The 19,828-nt window shown below is 43.6% G+C and overlaps 2 protein-coding genes across 6 annotated transcripts in view; one reads left to right on the top strand and one right to left on the bottom strand.

The window, feature by feature from the left end:
* The window catches only part of MTHFD1 (methylenetetrahydrofolate dehydrogenase, cyclohydrolase and formyltetrahydrofolate synthetase 1), a 72,220-nt gene that overhangs the window by 43,564 nt on the left and 8,828 nt on the right, over positions 1 to 19,828 (top strand). For 4 of the 5 annotated variants that reach the window (XM_055289111.2, XM_063644512.1, XM_055289112.2 and 1 more), the window contains exons 14-24: positions 730 to 837; positions 985 to 1,059; positions 4,764 to 4,866; positions 8,315 to 8,391; positions 9,338 to 9,478; positions 10,901 to 10,969; positions 11,263 to 11,374; positions 11,472 to 11,611; positions 13,912 to 13,953; positions 17,415 to 17,515; positions 18,139 to 18,316. In XM_055289111.2, coding sequence (XP_055145086.1) covers positions 730 to 837; positions 985 to 1,059; positions 4,764 to 4,866; positions 8,315 to 8,391; positions 9,338 to 9,478; positions 10,901 to 10,969; positions 11,263 to 11,374; positions 11,472 to 11,611; positions 13,912 to 13,953; positions 17,415 to 17,515; positions 18,139 to 18,316 — 1,146 coding nt within the window. Of the gene's footprint in view, positions 1 to 729; positions 838 to 984; positions 1,060 to 4,763; positions 4,867 to 8,314; positions 8,392 to 9,337; positions 9,479 to 10,900; positions 10,970 to 11,262; positions 11,375 to 11,471; positions 11,612 to 13,911; positions 13,954 to 17,414; positions 17,516 to 18,138; positions 18,533 to 19,828 lie in introns of all 5 variants that reach the window. The other variant, XR_010122102.1, reaches the window with a different exon arrangement.
* ZBTB25 (zinc finger and BTB domain containing 25) overlaps positions 15,580 to 19,828 on the bottom strand; it is a 60,210-nt gene continuing 55,961 nt past the window's right edge. Inside the window, exon 5 of the mRNA XM_063644528.1 lies at positions 15,580 to 18,332. Within this exon, the coding sequence (XP_063500598.1) occupies positions 18,304 to 18,332 (29 nt within the window). The 3' untranslated portion in view covers positions 15,580 to 18,303. The remainder of the gene's footprint in view (positions 18,333 to 19,828) is intronic.

Raw genomic sequence — 19,828 nt, 5'->3', positions numbered from 1 at the left:
GCATGGTATTGGAAGCACCAACACACAGCGATTTCAGAATTCATTTATGTAACTGCAGAAATGGGAACAGTGCATACAGTTGGTGCTGCTCCCATGCACTCCTCCTCGCTGTTTTGAGGTGTGTCCTCAGTAACCCAGTGTGGCTGTTGATCCCAGTGGTGTGGTATTTGTGGTCTCTGGACATTTCATTTTGGAAAAACTGCAAGTTCTGTATTTGGGAGGAGATTCTTCTGCGGACAGATAGTCTTTTATGTTTTCTTTTTCTTTCTTTTTTTTTTTTTTTTTTTTTTGAGACACAGTCTTACTCTGTCGCTCAGGCTGGAGTGTAGTGGTGTGATCTTGGGTCACTGCAACCTCCACCTCCCAAGTTCTCCTGCCTCAGCCTTCCAAATAGCTGGGATTACAGGTGTGCGCCACCACACTTGGCTGCTTTTTGTGTTTTCAGTAGAGATGGCGTTTCGCCATGTTGCCCAGGGTGGTCTTGAACTCCTGGCCTGAAGTGATTCGCCCACCTCGGCCTCCCAAAGTGCTGGTATTATAGTTGTGAGCTACCACGCCCAGCCAGTCATTTATGTTTCCAAGAACTCCCTATATTGGGTTTTTGTCCACTAACTGGGCTGCCTTCAGTATTCCATTGGCTTTAGAATAGGGATTGAGCTTTGCAATAGAATGGAAGTTGGAAAGATACAGAGCAGCTGGGAGACTAATGTGGCTTCTGTTCTTTTGTAGTTTAATCTCCACCTCACAGGTGACATCCATGCCATCACTGCAGCTAATAACCTCGTTGCTGCGGCCATTGATGCTCGGATATTTCATGAACTGACCCAGACAGACAAGGTAGGATGCCAAAGCCCCATGAACCCCACTGAACACTTTTGAAAGTATTGAACCATCTGAATTAGTGTTGGTCTCTTGGGTGCTGAGAATGCAGGTAGCAAGGCAATGGGGTTCCTCTCATTTTAAAGCCCCTTTATTTTCTTTAAGGCTCTCTTTAATCGTTTGGTGCCATCAGTAAATGGAGTGAGAAAGTTCTCTGACATCCAAATCCGAAGGTTAAAGGTAAGCTTTTTTTCTTCCACATTTTTTATATTGTATGGAATCTAGAATCTAATCATTGATAAGGACATAAAAGTCTTCTTGGAGTAGCCTATTTTAGATGAAGTTACATCAGTAATCATAGTCTTAAAGTCATGATATACATAGCAAAGATTGATAGTAGAGGTTATTTCTCATTTATCTATAGATTAGAAGTGGCTAGTGTGGAATAAATAGAAGACTGACAACCTGCCCTCAACTAAGAAAAAAACGACACTTCCTTTATAACATGAACAAGAGTCAGGATGCCACTGTGGCGGCATAGCAGCCTTTGGAGTTTGCATCACTGGGACCTTAAGCAAATTTGTTAAATGACTTGTTTCTCCGTTTACTCGTCTGTAAAATAATACTTGCCTTGCCCTGAATAGATAAGGGTCTGTGTTAAATAGTTAAAAGCGTAGTTATACCTATATTTTATTTGAATTTCTATAACAAATGTATAGTTAGTAAGCATACACCATACCACCTGACCCAGAAATCTCACCCAAAATAAATGAAAATTCTGTTCACATAAAAATCTGTACATTAATGTTTTTAGCAGCTCTATTAATAATTTCCAAAAACTGGGAACTAATCTCAATGTCTTCCAATGGATGAATAAATAAACAAACTGGTACATCCATACAATAAAAATAAATGAGCTATTGATACAAGCAACAACTTGGATGAATTTCAGTGGCATTATGCTGGGTGAAAGAAGCCAGTCTCAAAAGCTTGCATATTGCATGCCTCCATTTATATGATATTCTCAATAAGAGAAAACTATAGTGCTAGGGAACAGATCAATAGATGCTAAGGGTATGTATGAAGGGAGGGTATGACCATAAAGGAATAGCAAAAGAGAGGTGTTTTGTTTTGTTTTTTGTTTTCTTTTTTGAGACAGGGTCTCTCTCTGTAACTGTGCTGGAGTGCAGAGGCACAATCACAGCTCACTATAGCTTCCACCTTCCAGGTTCAAGCAATCCTCTCATCTTAGCCTCCTGAGCACCTGGGACTATAGGTGCACACACCACCACACCTGGCTAATTTTTTATTTTATTTTTTTGTAGAGACCTTGTCTCGCCATGTTGTCCAGGCTGGTCTCAAACTCCTGCTCAAGCGATGGTCCTGCCTCAGCCTCCCAAAGTGTTGGGATTACTGGCGTGAGCCACCATGTCTGGCCACAAGGGATTTTTTGTTTTTGTTTTCTGTTTTTTAATTTTTCAAAAATTTATTGATTTTTGTTTATTTGTTTAAGACAGAGTCTCACTCTATGTCCCAGGCTGGAGTGCAATGGTGTGATCTCAGCTCACTACAACCTCCACCTCTCGAGTTCAAGCAATTCTCCTGCCTCAGCCTGAATAGCTGGGGTTACAGGTGCCTGCCACCATGCCCAGCTAATTTTGGTATTTTTAGTAGAGACAAGGTTTCCTCATGTTGGCCAGGCTGGTCTCGAACTCCTGACCTCAGGTGACCCACCTGCCTTGGCCTCCCAAAGTGCTGGGGTTACAGGCGTGAGCCACTGTACCCGGCCTGTTTGTTTATGTTTTCGAGAAAAGGTTTTACTCTGTCACCCAGGCTGGAGTGCAGTGGTGCAATCACATCTCACTACAGCCTCGACCTCCAGGACTCAAGTGATTCTCCCACCTCAGCCAACTAGGTAGCTGAGACTACAGCCAGGTACCACCATGCCCAGATTTTTATATATTGTGTAGAGACCGGGTTTTACCGTGTTGCCCAAGCTCCTGGGCTCAAGCGATCTGCCTACCTTGGCATACCAAAGTGCTGGGATTACATGCATGAACCACTGAGCCCAGCTTTTTTTTTTTTTTTTTAAGAGATGAGGAGGCCAGCCGTGGTGGCTCACACCTGTAATCCCAGCACTTTGGGAAGCCGAGGCAGGCGGATCACCTGAGGTCGGGAGTTTGAGACCAGCCTGACCAACATGGAGAAACCCCATCTCTACTAAAAATACAAAATTAGCTGGGCGTGGTGGTGCATGCCTATAGTCCCAGCTACTCGAGAGGCTGACACAGGAGAATCGCTTGAACCCGGGAGGCGGAGTTTGCAGTGAGCTGAGGATGCCCCACTGCACTCCAGCCTGGGTGACAGACAGAGACTGTCTCAAAAAAAATTGGGTTTGTGTTTTACAACACTTCTTGGTCACTATGATACTACGATTATTTAGGTCTAGGCTTAGGGAAATCTTCTGGTGCTCAGTTACAGGGACAAACATGTTAATAATACCTTTGTACACGTGTGAGTAATGTGAATTTGCAGATATCGGGATAAAATCACTTTTGTCAGACCCAGAAAAAACAGGGCTGGGAAGACATGAAGAAGAGGAGGGTTACACTTACGTGTCTATGATACGAACTGTTTGCAAGTCCTGTAATCCCCAGCACTTTGGGATGCCAAGGCAGGAGGATGACTTGAGCCCAGGAGTTTGAGACCAGCCCTGAGCAATGAAACAAAACCTCATCTCTACAAAAAAATTTAAAAACGAGCCAGGTGTGGTGGCATGCACCTGTAGTTATACCCAGCTACTTGGGAGGCTAAGGCAGGAGCATCCCTTGAACCCAGAAGTTCAAGGTTGCAGTGAGCTATGATTGGGCCACTATAATCTAGCCTAAGTGACAGAATGAGACCTTGTCTCAAAAAAACAAAAGCAAAAATTGTTTCCAACAACTTTATAAAACCCCAAAAGAAATCCCTTCATGTCCTTCACACATCTCCTGCTTTGCACAGCTTGCACGTTTCAAATGTATACTTATGTTTCCATGACAAGACTTATCACTAGACATTCTTTAGGATGGGAGTAATTCAGATAAGATGCTCTTGAAAGGGCACTTACCCAGTAATGGCAACTGCACCAATGAATTGACAACTCTGGCTTTGAGCTTCTGGGAGTGATGAATTCTGCATTTTTTTTTTTTTTTTTTGAGACAGGGTCTTGCTCTGTCACCCAGGCTGTAATGCAGTGGCACAATCATGGCTCACTGCAGCCTTGACCTGAACTTTGTTTCTAAGCAGACTACGTGAAGCTCTCCCTCTTTTCTTTTCTTTTTTTTCTTTTTCTTTTTTTTTTTTTTTTTTGAGATGGAGTCTTACCCAGGCTGGAGTGCAGTGGCGCGATCTTGGCTTACTGCAACCTCTACCTCCCGGGTTCAAGCAGTTCTGCTGCCTCAGCCTCCCAAGTAGCTGGGATTATAGTCACCCACCACCATGCCCAGCTAATTTTTGTATTTTTTAGTAGAGATGGGGTTTCACCATGTTGGCCAGGCTGGTCTCAAACTCCTGACCTCAGGTGATCTGCCCGTCTCAGCCTCCCATAGTGCTGGGATTACAGGCTCAGCCACAGGCTGAGCTTCATGCCCAGCCAAAGCTCTCCTTCTTTGCTAGTAAAAGCTTCCCTTCCCTCACTAGGCATATTTGTGGCACCTTAGGTTATAATCCTCATCTCTCATTCTTGAATAAACTCAACCTATTTGGAGATAATTTTTTGTAATGTCTTTTTTTAGGCTGGCAGTAGGAAATAACCCCCAGCTTTCAGTTTTTCCTTCTGAATTTAAGATGGTTTGCATTTCCTAGAGGGGATCCCATTTAGAGCTAGGGGTCAAAATTTTTGTCTTACGTTTATTGTGCTTCTGTTTGTCTTATTTTATGTTTTCATTTTCCTACCCTTTCAGAGACTAGGCATTGAAAAGACTGACCCTACCACACTGACAGATGAAGAGATAAACAGATTTGCAAGATTGGACATTGATCCAGAAACCATAACCTGGCAAAGAGGTAGCAGAGCAGTATACAAGCCCTGTTTGTTTTGGCTATATTGCACACCCTACACCCTCCAGAAGAGTTGTTAAAATGTGAGGCTCAGAAGCTTCCATGTTGGTATTTTACCAGCTAAGGCATGACAAAGATGGTGACATTATTTCTTTTTCTTGCCACCTCTCTCAGTATCTCTCCTTATTAGCTATCATCAAATCTCTCTTTGTTGGGTTGGTCGAACATTTTGCTGGCTATTCAGTGTTGACTGAAATTAGGGTAGTTAAACCAAAAATCACATTTTACAAATTTAATTTTATGCAAAAAGTTTTAGTGTCATGAAGTAGAGAAATTATGTTTAATCACTTCTTGAATCATGTGTGACCTTTATTCTTAGAACTCTTGTGTGGCATAAATGACTTGATTTTTTTCTGTAGTTCTCTAGCTTACCTAATCTTTTTTTTTTTTTTTTTTGAGATAGAGTCTTGCTCTGTCCCCCAGGCTGGAGTGCAGTGGCACAATATCGGCTCACTGCAACCTCCGCCTCCCAGGTTCACGCCATTCTCCTGCCTCAGCCTCCCAAGTAGCTGGGACTACAGGCACCCGCCACCATGCCTGGCTAATTTTTTGTATTTTTAGTAAAGACAGGGTTTCACCATGTTAGCCAGGATGGTCTCAATCTCCTGACCTCATGATCCGCCCGCCTCGGCCTCCCAAAGTGCTGGGATTACAGGCATGAGCCACTGCGCCCGGCCTACCTAATCATTTTTTTACCTCATTTTATTAAATTCTCTTATAGCATATTAGGTAGCCTTCAAGGTTTAAATGCTTACCAATTTAGTAAGTAGGTTGCCTGGCTTCACTGCCATATGCTACTTTTCTCAATGCACAACTAGTGTAGCTTAGATTTTACTTTGCATCAACAATGCCACCTTCTATTCTGTATCACTATAGAGAAGGAATCTTCATCCACTCATTTAGAATACAGCTGAAGGCCAATTTATTGACTGTTTTTGTGATTTTCCTTGACTCAATAACCGTTGCTAGCTAATGGCATTTTTTAGATGACACTCTCAATGTCTAAAACCACATTGGAATTTCTCCTCCTTTGCTTCAATAGCTTTAGACAAATGGTATAATATTTTATAAGGAATAAGCTAAAAGTCCATTTTGAAGATTTAGTATCCGATTTATTTTTCTTTTGCTTCGTGTCTCATTCATGTTTTCTAAGCAACTAGAGGCAGTCATACCTATTGACTGGCTATTTTTTACAGAAATATTAGTTACATGAAACCTGACACTTTTTTCTTTTGAAAAATAAGGGTTGGCTCTAACAACACATTACAGCAAGAGTGGGGTGTGTGTGTGTGTCTGATTGCTATATAAGACAATGCTTTTGGTATGAAATTATGACAGTCTTTATGGAAAATAATTTGGCATGTTATCAAGTACCTTAAAAATGCTTCTCCTTGACTCATTTAGAGTATGAACTGGGTTTTTTTGTTCATTTTGTGTGTGTGTGTGTGTGTTTTTTTTTACTTCGAAATTATTTTAATTTTGAAATAGAAAACATCTTGAAAGGAAAAAAAAACTCACAAAATATATAGGCAAATTTGTACTCTGTGAGCATCTCACATCCTTACACTTGTTCACCAATCTCTAAGATGAAAAACTCTCTTCTAAAACATATTCAGTCATCAGCAGTGATGTTATTAGTAGGAATATGGATCAATTTAATTTTGTGTTTCTTTGATATTGTTTGGCATTTGATACTGAAATGGCAACTCCTGTTTCCTCTCTATACTCATAGTACTCTCAGTACCTCACTTCTGACACCAGATGGGTAGTTTTTTTCTTCCACAACAATTCAGCTTTCACTTCTCCAGTGGATATTGACTGAGTATCCTATGATTTAACTCAATTCTGACACTAACTGTCTGGAGCAGATCCTACAGGTAAAGGGCTCAGTCCTAAAAGACTGCTCCACTTCAGACACGAATGGCAAGTCCAGGTTGTCACCTGTGCTTCTGACCAACTGGTTATAAACTGGAGGGTCCCCACAATCCCCTGCTCAGGTTCATTTGCTAGAATGGCTCACAGAACTGAGAGAAGCATTTCACTTGTGTTTATGGTTTATTATAAAGGATACAGATCAGAAACAACCAGATGGAAGAGAAGCATAGGGGGCATCACTCTCCCAGCACCTGGATGTGTTCGCCAGCCTAGAGGCTCATCAAATCATGTTGTTCAAGAGTTTTTTTTTTTTTGAGACGGAGTTTTGTTCTTGTCACCCAGGCTGGAGTGCGATGGAGTGATCTCAGCTCACTGCAACCTCTGCTTCCCGGGTTCAAGCGATTCTCCTGCCTCAGCCTCCTGAGAAGCTGGGATTACAGGCATGCGCCACCATGCCTGGCTGATTTTGAACTTTTAGTAGAGACAGGGTTTCTCCACGTTGGTCAGGCTGGCCTTGAACTTTTGACCTCAGGTGATCTGCCCACCTTGGCCTCCCAAAGTGCTGGGATTTACAGGCGTGAGCCACCGCGCCCGGCCTGTTCAAGAGTTTTATACACCCCTAACACCTTACCCAGAGGTTGGTGGGTGGGACTGAAAGTTCCAGCCCTCTAATCATTTGGTCTTTTTGGTGACCATTCCTTTCCTGAGGCTGTCTAGGAGACCTACCATAAGTCACTTATTACCATAAACTCAGGTGTGATCAAAAGGAGTTTGTAATGAATAACAAGACACTCCTATCACCCTTGGAATTCCAAGAGCTCTATGAGCCTTTTGTCAGGAACCCATGACAAAGGTAAAATACATTTCCTATTACACTACGCATACAAAAAACCAGAACTGAGGGTACACTAAAATGTTAACAGTAGTTAGTCCTGGGAGGTCGTTAGTTGGTTAATTGCTTGGTCTTTGCCATGCTTTTTGTGGTTATATAATTGGATAGATACTCTGTCATCAGAATAAAAATTATCTCTGCTAAGTGTGCTACGTTTCCTAAATTTCCAGACCAGGCCTGGCACCCAGCATGTTTCAAAAGATATTTGCACTTGCCCTGATTTGATGGCTCCTGTGTTTCTTACAGTGGTGGAAAGTCAGTGAGTCATCATCCCACAGAACAACAACACAAACCTCAGTCTTTTGAAAAAATGTAGACTGCTCTGTTTTTCTTATATGTGGAATATGCTTTAAAATAGATTCCAGATTTCTAGTTAACTGTTTGCATTCTCTAGATGGAATAAAACCAAACCATTCCACATTCCTTTGCTTTAAAAATAACTCCTGTGTATTTATGGTATATGAACATCATTTCTTAACTTTAACACATATTCTAGCTTTGCCATCCATTTTGAAATATTGATAGACAATCATGAAATTAGACTTATTGCTTTAAAACTCTGCTGCTTCCTTTAACTTTGTGGTCCTTTTACTCAAAATCGTTCTATATCTTGCCTGTCTGCTGTAGTGTTGGATACCAATGATAGATTCCTGAGGAAGATCACAATTGGACAGGCTCCAACGGAGAAGGGTCACACACGGACGGTAACAATTTGTCCCTTTCCAAGGAAATTAGTTCAGAGGGCTAGATCTTGCTGCTTCTCTCCTCCTCCATCCTCTCTCATACGATTGATACTGCCAGGTGTTGTTCTGCCTTCTCCCTTTTAAAATGGAAGTGAGTAGGTGTGTGGCATTGAGCACTCCTGACAGCTTTTGCAATAAATCCCATGTGTCACCTGTGTGTTTTTCCCCCAGCATTTTTTCCTGGAGGTGGAGAGCCCCAAGTGAATATCCTTGCATAGAAATTGATTAAAATTGCTTCTTTTTTGTAGCCATTTCACTGTATATCTCCTTGGTTTAAGAGGTCCCATATTGTTCTCTTGTATATGAAAGAAACAATAAGCGCATGATTATAAGCGGCCTTCATAGGGATAAAATCCTAGCTTTTTGGTCCTACTATAACATTTATTTTAAAAAATTGACAACTCAGGGCTGGGCGTGGTGGCTCACGCCTGTAATCCCAGCACTTTGGGAGGCTGAGGCGGGCGGATCATTTGAGGTCAGGAGTTCAAGATCAGCCTAGCCAAACCCCATCTCTACTAAAAAAATATAAAAACTAGCTGGGCATGGTGGCACGCGCCTGTAATCCCAGCTACTTGGGAGGCTGAGGCGTGAAGATTGCCTGAACCCAGAAGGTGCATGTTGCATTGAGCCAAGATTGTGCCACTGCACTCCAGCCTGGGTGACAGACCGAGACTCTGTCTCAAAAAAAAAAAAAAAAAAATTGACAACTCAGGGTCTTGGAATAATTAATTAATATATTTTTTGCTATTAGAGGATTATTTTCATTAAGTATTTTGGGTAGTATTCTGTTATTCTATCCTTTTAAGCTATTTGTTTAAGCCTCAAATGTAAAAAAGGATCACTTTTGCAATTCACACTTCTGGTTTAACACAAAGTTTTTGCTAGTACCTCTTTTCCCTGCCCACAGGCCCAGTTTGATATCTCTGTGGCCAGTGAAATTATGGCTGTCCTGGCTCTCACCACTTCTCTAGAAGACATGAGAGACAGACTGGGCAAAATGGTGGTGGCATCCAGTAAGAAAGGAGAGCCCGTCAGTGCCGAAGATCTGGTGGGTACCCAGACACGCCAGGCTTGGCGACATATCTGTGTCTGTTGTCCTAGGGTCTTTCAGCAGTTATTAATAACAAAATTTAACGCTGTACTTAAGACGTTGCAATTAACTCATCGATTTAATCCTATTTTGCTAATTACAAGATAATTATGAAATGTTTAAAAAGTATATCAGAGTGAATAATAGCTGGTATGCTTTAGTAATAGATCACAAGTTCCAGATGATTTAACATCTTCATCCTGTGGGCATCTCTAAAAGTGGGTGTATGACTTCAATTTGCAGAGAACATCAAGAGTACCATTGCTTTATCTTTGTTGCTAGTTAGTTCAGTTACACTTTGATGGCTTAATAGAGTGACCTGATGTTAAAAGTTGGTATTGAACTCTTGCGTAATATTGCAGTTTCAGCTTTGGAAGACACATATTGAGTTTGGTATTTATAGAAATTTCTGCCCAGATACCAGAGTTACAAATAACTGAGTACTCTGGGAATGATCATTGCCGCGCCCTAAACTAGTCTAGAATGGATTTCTCACGTTGGTCAGCAGCAGAGCTTGATTAAGATGCTTGTTTCCAGAGTTACATGTTTTTCCAGATATTACAGGTGAATGTCTTTTTTTTTTTTTTTTTTTTTTTTGAGACGGAGTCTTGCTCTGTCACCCAGGCTGGAGTGCAGTGGCATGATCTCAGCTCACTGCAACCTCCACCTCCCGGGTTCAAGAGATTCTCCTGCCTCAACCTCCTGAGTAGCTGGGTTTACAGGCGTGTGCCACCACGCCCGGCTAATTTTTGTATTTTTAGTAGAGACAGGGTTTCTCCATGTTGCTCAGGCTGGTCTTGAACTCCTGACCTTGTGATCCACCTGCCTCGGCCTCTAAAAGTGCTGGGATTACAGATATAAGCCACCACGCCCGGCCAATCATTTTTATTCTATCTGGCAACTTTGGCCAGGTGCGGTGGCTCATACCTGTAATCCCAGCACTTTGGGAAGCCAAGGCGGGTGGATCACGAGGTCAGGAGATTGAGACCATCCTGGCTAACACAGTGAAACTCTGTCTCTACTAAAAATACAAAAAAATTAGCCGGGCATAGTGGCGGGTGCCTGTAGTCCCAGCTACTCGGGAGGCTGAGGCAGGAGAATGGCATGAACCTGGGAGGTGGAGCTTGCAGTGAGCCGAGATTGTGCCACTGCACACCAGCCTGGGCAACAGAGCGAGTCTCCATCTCAAAAAATAAATAAATAAACAATCAGTAACTTCATAGCATATCCAGAAAAAAACCATGAATGGTCCAATTCAGGTAAAAGTATCAATTGGTCCAAGATGGCTAACATGGGTAAGCCTAGAATGTCAAATGTTGGTTTCAGAAGGTTGGTTTTTTTTGCTGGTGGGAGTTGATGCTGCACACATTTGTTTTGTAGGGGGTGAGTGGTGCACTGACAGTGCTTATGAAGGACGCAATCAAGCCCAATCTCATGCAGACACTGGAGGTGAGCAGAGTGACTCCTGCCTTCTTGAATTGGTTTTGGACAGTCAGAGCAGAGTGGTTATAAAGCACACTTAACCTGGGTAGTCAAGACCTTCTCCGCTTGCTCATCTCTTTCTTCTCATTCTTCCTCACACCTGTGACTGGGACGTTACTGAAATAAAGGAGATGACTTTGTATTTTCCCTCTGGGAAGTATTCTTCCTTCCGATTCTAAATCAATTCCATACCGTTGAGTGTGTGATCCCACTTTGAAGCAGGATTGGCAGCTCAGCTCACGGTGTCCTGGTTTCCACAGGGCACTCCAGTGTTTGTCCATGCTGGCCCGTTTGCCAACATCGCACATGGCAATTCCTCCATCATTGCAGACCGGATCGCACTCAAGCTTGTTGGCCCAGAAGGGTTTGTAGGTTAGTATTTTTTGCAAAACCAGTGAATAGACTGTATGTTTCTTTTAACATCAGGGGAATTGGGATGGCATTTTTACTGTTGCTTTCCTCTTTACAGTGACGGAAGCGGGATTTGGAGCAGACATTGGAATGGAAAAGTTTTTTAACATCAAATGCCGGTATTCCGGCCTCTGCCCTCATGTGGTGGTGCTTGTTGCCACTGTCAGGGCTCTCAAGATGCACGGGGGCGGCCCCACGGTGAGCGGTGGGTTGAAGTATCTGATTATCGGCAGTGTGCTGACGGCCGAAAGGAAGTTGGATGACTGCTGCCTGTTTCTTCATTGAGTTGCTCTTATCCTCATGATTAATAGGCTGTAAAAGCAAGGGACGGGCAGACAGCCCTTGTGTTGGCTGACTTATCACTCACAGGCACTGTCAGTGCTCAGCATTTTAAGACGGCCAAAATTGGCTGCCTGGCCTACCTTTCGGAGGACATCTGACAATATCTAAACCCCTCCAAGGACGTGTACTTGGCTAGCCCCACAAAAAACTGTTTTACGTTCAGACTGTTCTTTTTAAATCTGCATCCCTCTGTATGGTGACACTGGCAACCAGCCAACCAAACCAGTTAGCTGAGACAGAGGTCAGCCCTTTCTTGAGTAGTTCATGCTGGACAGGGCCTCCACACCCTAGGGAGGGAGTGGGGGAGAGGGGAACGGCGGATCTGCCCAGGGCTGCCCTGGGTAACAGAGAAACAGATGGAGACTGGCTCAACCTCACCTCCAGCCTGAATTTTGTATTTCTCTGAATTCCTACTGCTTAGAAATTCCTACTACTTTTTATCCTAGTATTTTAACACCTTTTCTTTAGGGCCTACGTGAAAAGACATGGTGCTAGGTTTTCTGAAATCATTTGAAAAACTATTAAATTCCTGTCCACCAGGAGCTTGTATTGTAACTTAGGAAATAAGGCCTCCCTCGCCTACAGGATAAAAATCAAATTTCTTTTGGTCGGGGTTTGTCCTAATGTAGCAGTTCTCTGTTTTGGCCTCAGAACCTCTTTACACTCTTGACAGTTATTGAGGGCCTAAAAGAGCTTTTATTCATGTGGGTTATAGCTATTGATATTTACCATATTAGAAATTAAAACTGAGTTACATGTTAACATAAAGAACTTTGTAAACATGAAAATACACTATCTTTTCCCAGCAAAATTTAGGCATTGTACATTTTTCAGATCTTCTCTGGGTCTGGCTTAATTGAAGATAGCACTTGATCTGTTGTGACATCACATGTCTCATAACCTTTGGAAAAGTCCATTATATGCTCAATGAGAGAATGATAATGAGAGTAAAAGGGCCATAAGATGTTACAGAATCTTATGGAAATAGTTTTGACTTCATGGACCCCTTCAAAGGATTGGGTCCCCAGAGCACACTGGGAATGCTGCCATAATAACCCCAGAACCCCTAGCCAGGCTTAGTTATCCCTAGTGCCAAAGGCACTCCCAACCCAGCACGCCCCTTTCTGCTAGTAGCGCAGGATAGACTCCCTTTTTTTTCCCCAGTCACAACTAATATTCCTCTCTCTTACACCCCTCACTCACCCTCACACCATCGCTCCTCCTTTCCTTGCTTCCTCCTGACCTCACAGTCAGGATAATGTCCCATAATGCTGTGCATGGAGGGGAACATTTGCACATATGGCTCTGTCAAGAGAGTCGGCCTCCTGCTCCCATTAGCTTGCTGACAGGAAGCTACCTGTAAGGTCCTTGCTTCTTGTTCTGCCTCCACACAGCCCCTTCTGGAGTTGGAGCACATAGGCTGACTGCAATGGGAGAGGGCAGAGCTTCTTAATCACTATCCACTGCCCATGGTGGGGCCCATTAAATGGACACCTTCACCCACTTGCTCATTTCTGTGGATGCAACAGGGCTGAGCCATGGCATAGATCAAGACCAGGGGCTGGGGGCGGGGCGGGGCGGGGCGGGGAGGCACCAGACACCTCCATCCTTTAGATATACTCTACAAAAGAGAAAGAAAATCCTTCTGTATTGTTTTCCCTCTTGTTTGTATTGACCCTGCACCATGGTTCAGCTCCACCAATGCTAGGTTGGCACTGTGGACCAGCTCATGAAACCATGGCAGGGCTCATCACGGGCTCTATCGACAGACATCCCAGGGTGACTTCTGCAGGCCCGACTGCTTCCTCTTTCCCCACACTCCCCTTGACTTCCAACCCCACTGCTATGGCCTTCACTCGATGAGTCACTGCACCTGCCTAGGGTACACCCCTTTCCACCTCTCCTGCCGTCGATCCGGTCCTTCTCACCTCCTTAATTCAGGTCATAGAGGTCTTCCATGCTGCTCAAAGCAGTCGATTTTGTTCTGTGCTGTGTGATTGGTTACATACCCTAAGTCCTTAGGGCAGGAAATAATCTTATACTACTGTACAGCCTGCCAGCATTGCAGCGTCTTGCCTTTAACACGTGACAAGCACCATTTTAAGCTAGGAGGTTTAAATAGGGAACGCCTCTGACTCTGTTTCTTTTCCTTCCAGGTTACTGCTGGACTGCCTCTTCCTAAGGCTTACATAGAGGAGGTAACCTGAATTATTTCTCATTATGTGTCCTAGAAAGCACCACACCTTGAATCAGCATTTCTCCACCTGGCCCATGTGGAAATGAATGGGTTATTGCTGTGACCCACGGTGCAGGGTGCCAAAAGGCCTGCAGTGTGCTGAGGAGTCATATTAAATGAGTAGATAGGGAAGATGCACCTCACAAAACAGAATTGTCCCACAAAGGGTGTCAATAAGCCACTGCCCTAGACCAGTGGTTGCTTCTCAACAGCTGATTTTGACCCTGGGGACATTTGGCAATGTCTAGAGACTTTTCTTTATTATTACAACTGGAGGTGGGGAGTGCTACTGGAATCTAGTGGGTAGAAACCAGGGATGCTGGCTAAACATGCTTTAATGCACAGGACAGCCCCTACAACATTATCCAGCTCAAATGTCAGCAGTGTGAGGCTGAGAAACCCTGTCCTAGACTAATAGCAGTTCCCTTCCATTGTCTTCCCTGCATTGGCTGGGTAAGTTCCAAATGCCATTCAGATCAGAAGCAAGTAGAGACCTTTTTTGAAATGGCTTCTCCTCTGCAGATTTAAATCCATATTAACGGGCCAAGATATATGGTCAGGATTCTGGTTGTTTTTCTAGACAAAGCTTCCTGGATATTTATAGCATCAAACAGGAGGCTAGAGAACAACTGTGAGCTCAAATCTTTTCATATTTATGTCATTTACCATCAAAGAAACATCTCTAAAGCCAGTTTGGGGTGGTTACAGGAGAGACAGGCCATCAGATAAGGTAGCAAGGTCACCTGCTGTCACTGCTAATTCAATTTTTCTGCCTTTTTGGAAGGCTTTTAAATTATCAAGCAATACAGGGTCACTGTTCAGGCCCCAAATGAAGTATTTCAAAACTGGCTAGAAAAAATTGCTGGTACCTTGAGTCTGCCTGTCTTCTGAGTTATGGTTTGCCTTTTATGGTCATTTGTCTGATTCATGCGTAGGAGGGGAATTCACAGTTCTGGCCCTCCTGCCACCCCACAGCCTTTCCTGTGTCTAATTACAGTGACTGCCCCTAGCTGGCCCAGCTGGTGTCTTCATTTAAGAAATTCCACTTATTTAAAACTGTTCTTGATCAGCCTTACATATTAATTGGTTTTCATGTGACTAGAGGTAAAGAATTAGCAGTGTTCTTTAAAAGCTCAAATAAATCATAATCTCAGTTTTCAGTTATTAAAGGAAAAAAGCATAAATCACACTTATAATGAACCTAGTTGTTTTCCACCTTTTATCCTACACATTTCTGCTTTTTTGGGATCCACAAACATTACTGCTGGGTTTTGCTCATGATTCGGTATATGTATTTTTATAGAAGACTCTTATTTTTAAAATATTTAATGTATTGTTAAGCCTACAATAGTAATATACCCTTTGTAAAAAATAATAATTAAACATTATAAGAATATAATGTATGTGAGTTGAGTCCCCCTAACAGTTCAATGCATATTTCTCAACATTTAAAAATTTTTCGTGAATTATACACATGTATTTTTGTGTTTGTCCTAAAATGGAATAATTAAGCTCTCCATGGTTTTGCATCTTTAGTACATCTTGGACAGGTTCCATGTTAACACAGATGGGTCTCACTTTCATAACATCTGCATGATAAATATTTATTGAGTGTATATATCATAATTCATTGGCCCAGTCCCCCTTGGAGGAGGTTTATGTTTACAATTTTCCAATGCTACAAGCAGGGCTGCAGTAAACATACTTAAAGATACATTTCCTTAATTGCTTCCCTTTAGTTTGTAGTACTTGGTTTTTGGTGGGTTTTTTTTGTTTTGTTTTGTTTTGAGATGGAGTCTGGCTCTGTCACCCAGGCTGGAGTGCAGTGGTGCGATCTCAGCTCACTGCAAGCTCCGCCTCCTGGGTTCACATCATTCTCCTACCTCAGCCTCCCAAGAAGCTGGGACTACAGGCACCCGCCACCATGTCCGGCTAATTTTTTTGTATTTTTAGTAGAGATGGGGTTTCACCATGTTAGCCAGGATGGTCTCGATCTCCTGACCTTGTAATCCACCCGCCTCGGCCTCCCAAAGTGCTGGGATTACAGGCATGAGCCACCACGCCCAGCCGGTTTTTGTTTTTTTTTGTTTACAGACAGGGTCTCACTCTGTCACCTAGGTTGGAGTGCAGAGGCGTGATCATAGCTGCAGTCTCTAACTCTTGGGCTCAAGCAGTCTCCCTGCTTCAACCTCCCAACTAGCTGGAAGAACAGGAACACGCCACCACACCAGGCTAATTTTTTAATTTTTTGTAGAGACGAGGTCTCCCTATGTTGCCCAGGCAGGCTGCTGTCGAACTCCTAGGTGCAAGTGATCCTCTGATCTCAGCCTCCCAAATTACTGGGATTACAGGTGTGAGCTACTACATCCAGCTCAGTTCTTTTTTTTGGAGACAGAGTCTTGCTCTGTCACCAGGCTGGAGTGCAGTGGTGTAATCTCAACTCACTGCAACCTCCGCCTCTGGGGTTCAAGTGATTCTCCTCCCTCAGCCTCCCAAGTAGCTGGGACTACAGGTTCCCGCCACCACACCTAGCTTATTTTTATATTTTTAATAGATACGGGGTTTCACCATGTTGGCCAATGTAGTCTCAATCTCTTGACCTTGTGATCCACCTGCCTCGGCCCCGCAAAGTGCTGGGATGACAGGCGTGAGCCACCAGGCCCGGCCCTTTTTTTTTTTCTTTTTTTAATTAACTTCTCAGTTGTAGAGACGGGGCCTTGTTATGTTTCCTAGGCTTGTCTCAAACTCCTGGGCTCAAGCGGATTCTCCTGCCTCGGCCTCCCAAAGTCCTGGGATTACAAGTGTGAGCCACTGGGCCCAGCCACTGGCCTGATTCCTAAAGATAGTATTTATCTTATTTCTTGCCCTCGTTCACGGTCGAGTTCATTAAAACCTTTGAAAACATCATTGCTTACTTCATATTTCCTGGCAGTATTTACAGCAGCCATATAATGAATACCTCTTCTGTGCCAGCCACTATGTTGTTAGGCTCTGTCTTCTGATGGAAGGGTCTGTGCTGTGCCGAGTAGAGTCAATTTGTATTATAACCCTACGAATACATAAAATCTATAAACACAATTGGTAAATATAATTTGGGTAAGGGTAACTAATTCCTTTCAAACAGCAAATAAGCTACAATGTTGTGGCATAATGACAGCAAATATACCAGCTCTTTTTTTCTTGAAGGCTGGGAAACAAGCAGAGCTCACTCTAGTGTCATAGGCTGGAGTGAAAGCTGCAGTTCTCCATAGCATCTACTCACCACACTGGAAAAAATGCACGAATGGACCCTCTCTCTTCTTTCTTGGCGTCCTTGTCCTGACAGTGAGTGGCTGCTGGCTCGAGGAGGTTGTTTGCCTTTGAAGAAGAACCTGCAGTGGTTTTCAACTCTCTGATCTCATAGGCCTTTCACTGTTGTTACAGAACCTGGAGTTGGTTGAAAAAGGCTTCAGTAACTTGAAGAAACAAATTGAAAATGCCAGAATGTTTGGAATTCCAGTAGTAGTGGCCGTGAATGCATTCAAGTAAGTGTAGAGTGTAAGAGAAAAGGATGAATATGGAAAATCTCCTGGAGCTGATTTTATAGCACTGCTTTTAGCTTTATTTTGTTTTTCAGTTACTGCTATTGGTTATAGCCTGTGGTTTTAGCCTGCACTGTGACAGGCATTACGTACGTCACAGCGGGCTCACCACCTCACCCACTGAGGTTCCCAAAGTCAGATTCAGCTCCTATGGGCCCTTTTCCTTTCCACTGGGGGAAGTAACACCTGAGATTACAGGTGTGAACCACCGCGCCCAGCCAGCAAAATTCTTAAAAGCTAGTATTTACTGATTCCCTGTGGAGTGCTGGGAATTTTCTAAGTACTTTACATGGATTTACCATCTGAGTCTCATAACGTCCCAATGAAATAAGTGCTGTGATTATTCCCATATTACCCAGGTGAAAATTGAGGCACATAAAGATTAGGTAACTGGCCAAAAGTCACCAGCTAGTAAGTTTCGGAGCTGAGATTCAAACCTAGGACAAATTTCTTGGTTAGTGTTCGTTTATCAGTGGGTAATTCACAAGAGGTTTAATGGCAAAAAGAAGATAATTCTGTCTCTCCAGCCATTTTCCATGCTTTGATATGAAGTGCTTCCTTTATAGGACGGATACAGAGGCTGAGCTGGACCTCATCAGCCGCCTTTCCAGAGAACATGGGGCTTTTGATGCCGTGAAGTGCAGTCACTGGGCAGAAGGGGGCAAGGGTGCCTTAGCCCTGGCTCAGGCCGTCCAGAGAGCAGCACAAGCACCCAGCAGCTTCCAGCTCCTTTATGACCTCAAGGTGAGTGATTTGCTGTCTGCAAAAAAAGAAAAAGACAAAAAGGGCACAGTGAAGTTTCTGTGTGGCTACTTCTATTAGGGCCCCATGCTTCACAGCTTCAGCCTTGTGGTTTGATTCCCACGTAGGTGACTTACACCACCACAGCCTGGACTCCCAGCTGTAGACAGCCTTCTTTTTATTTTTGAGATGGAGTCTTGCTCTTTTGCCCAGGCTAGAGTGCAGAGGCATGATCTCGGCTCACTGCAACCTCCGCCTCCTGGGTTCAAGTGATTCTCCTGCCTCAGCTTCCCGAGTAGCTGGGATTATAGGCATCCGCCACCGTGCCCAGCTAATTTTTTTATTTTTGTAGTAGACAGGGTTTCACCATCTTGGCCAGGCTGGTCTCAAACTCCTGACCTCGTGATCCACCTGCCTTGGCCTCCCAAAGTGCTGGGATTACAGGCATGAGCCACTGCGCCCACCCAGACAGCCTTCTTATAAACATATGCCGCTGCTCACTTACAGAGGGGATTTAAGCAGGAATACCACAGGGTGGAGGGGGAACCGTTGCTCATATCCTAACTTTGAAAAGGGTCAAAGTATAGGTAGCAGAAGAGAAGGTTACATATAGACCAAATATGTAATCCACTGTAGCCTTAGCACAAGGCACCAACCATGTAGCAGATTGGTAAGGGGCTGCATCGAGCTTACAAAATTTTTCTGATGGCTTTTCAGTAGTAGGGGAAAGAAGTGTGCCCCCACGCTCACTTCCCGGTAAGGTGCTACCTCAACTTCAGGGCCCTCACATGCAAAACCAAAGTACTCCAGGAAGCTTCATCATTTTTTCCATCACTAAGCAAATTAAATTACACCTGGTCTAAGTAGAGCCCTGCTTACTCTATGATACAATAAAGTTAGTTCAGGAGAAGGTTGTTCTTATTATAGGGTTGTGTTTTGTTTTCATTTATCTGTCCAGTGTATTTCAGGATGTGATTTGACATTAAGTAGTATGGAAACAATTGGAAACTTTGTTAGGAATATGAGATATATGCTGTAGTTAATTTTTCCTATTCTCTAGGCTAGTTTTTGGCTTGATTTTTTTGTTTGTTTTTTGTTTTAAGACAGGGTCTTGCTCTGTTGCTCAGGCTGGAGTGCAGTGGTACAATCATGGCACACTACAGCCTCAACCTCCTGGGCCCAAGTGGTCCTCCCACCTCAGCCTCCTGAGTAGGTGGGACCACAGACATGTACTACCAAGCCTGGCTAATTTGTTTTATTGGCCGGGCACAGTGGCTCACCCCTGTAATCCCAGCACTTTGGGAGGCCGAGGCTGGTGGATCACCTAAGGTCAAGGGTTGGAGATCAGCCTCGCCAACATGGTGAAACCCCATCTCTACTAAAAATACAAAAAATTAGCTGGGCGTGGTGGCGGGCCCCTGTAATCCCAGCTACTTGGAAGGCTGAGGCAGGAGAATCACTTGAACCCGGGAGGTGGAGGTTGCAATGAGCTGAGATCACGCCACTGCACTCTAG

The sequence above is a fragment of the Symphalangus syndactylus genome, chromosome 8 (genome assembly GCF_028878055.3).
Source record: "Symphalangus syndactylus isolate Jambi chromosome 8, NHGRI_mSymSyn1-v2.1_pri, whole genome shotgun sequence".
NCBI lineage: Eukaryota > Metazoa > Chordata > Mammalia > Primates > Hylobatidae > Symphalangus > Symphalangus syndactylus.
The sequence above is the reverse complement of the archived record's forward strand: the minus strand, read 5'-3'. Positions and strand labels throughout refer to the sequence as shown.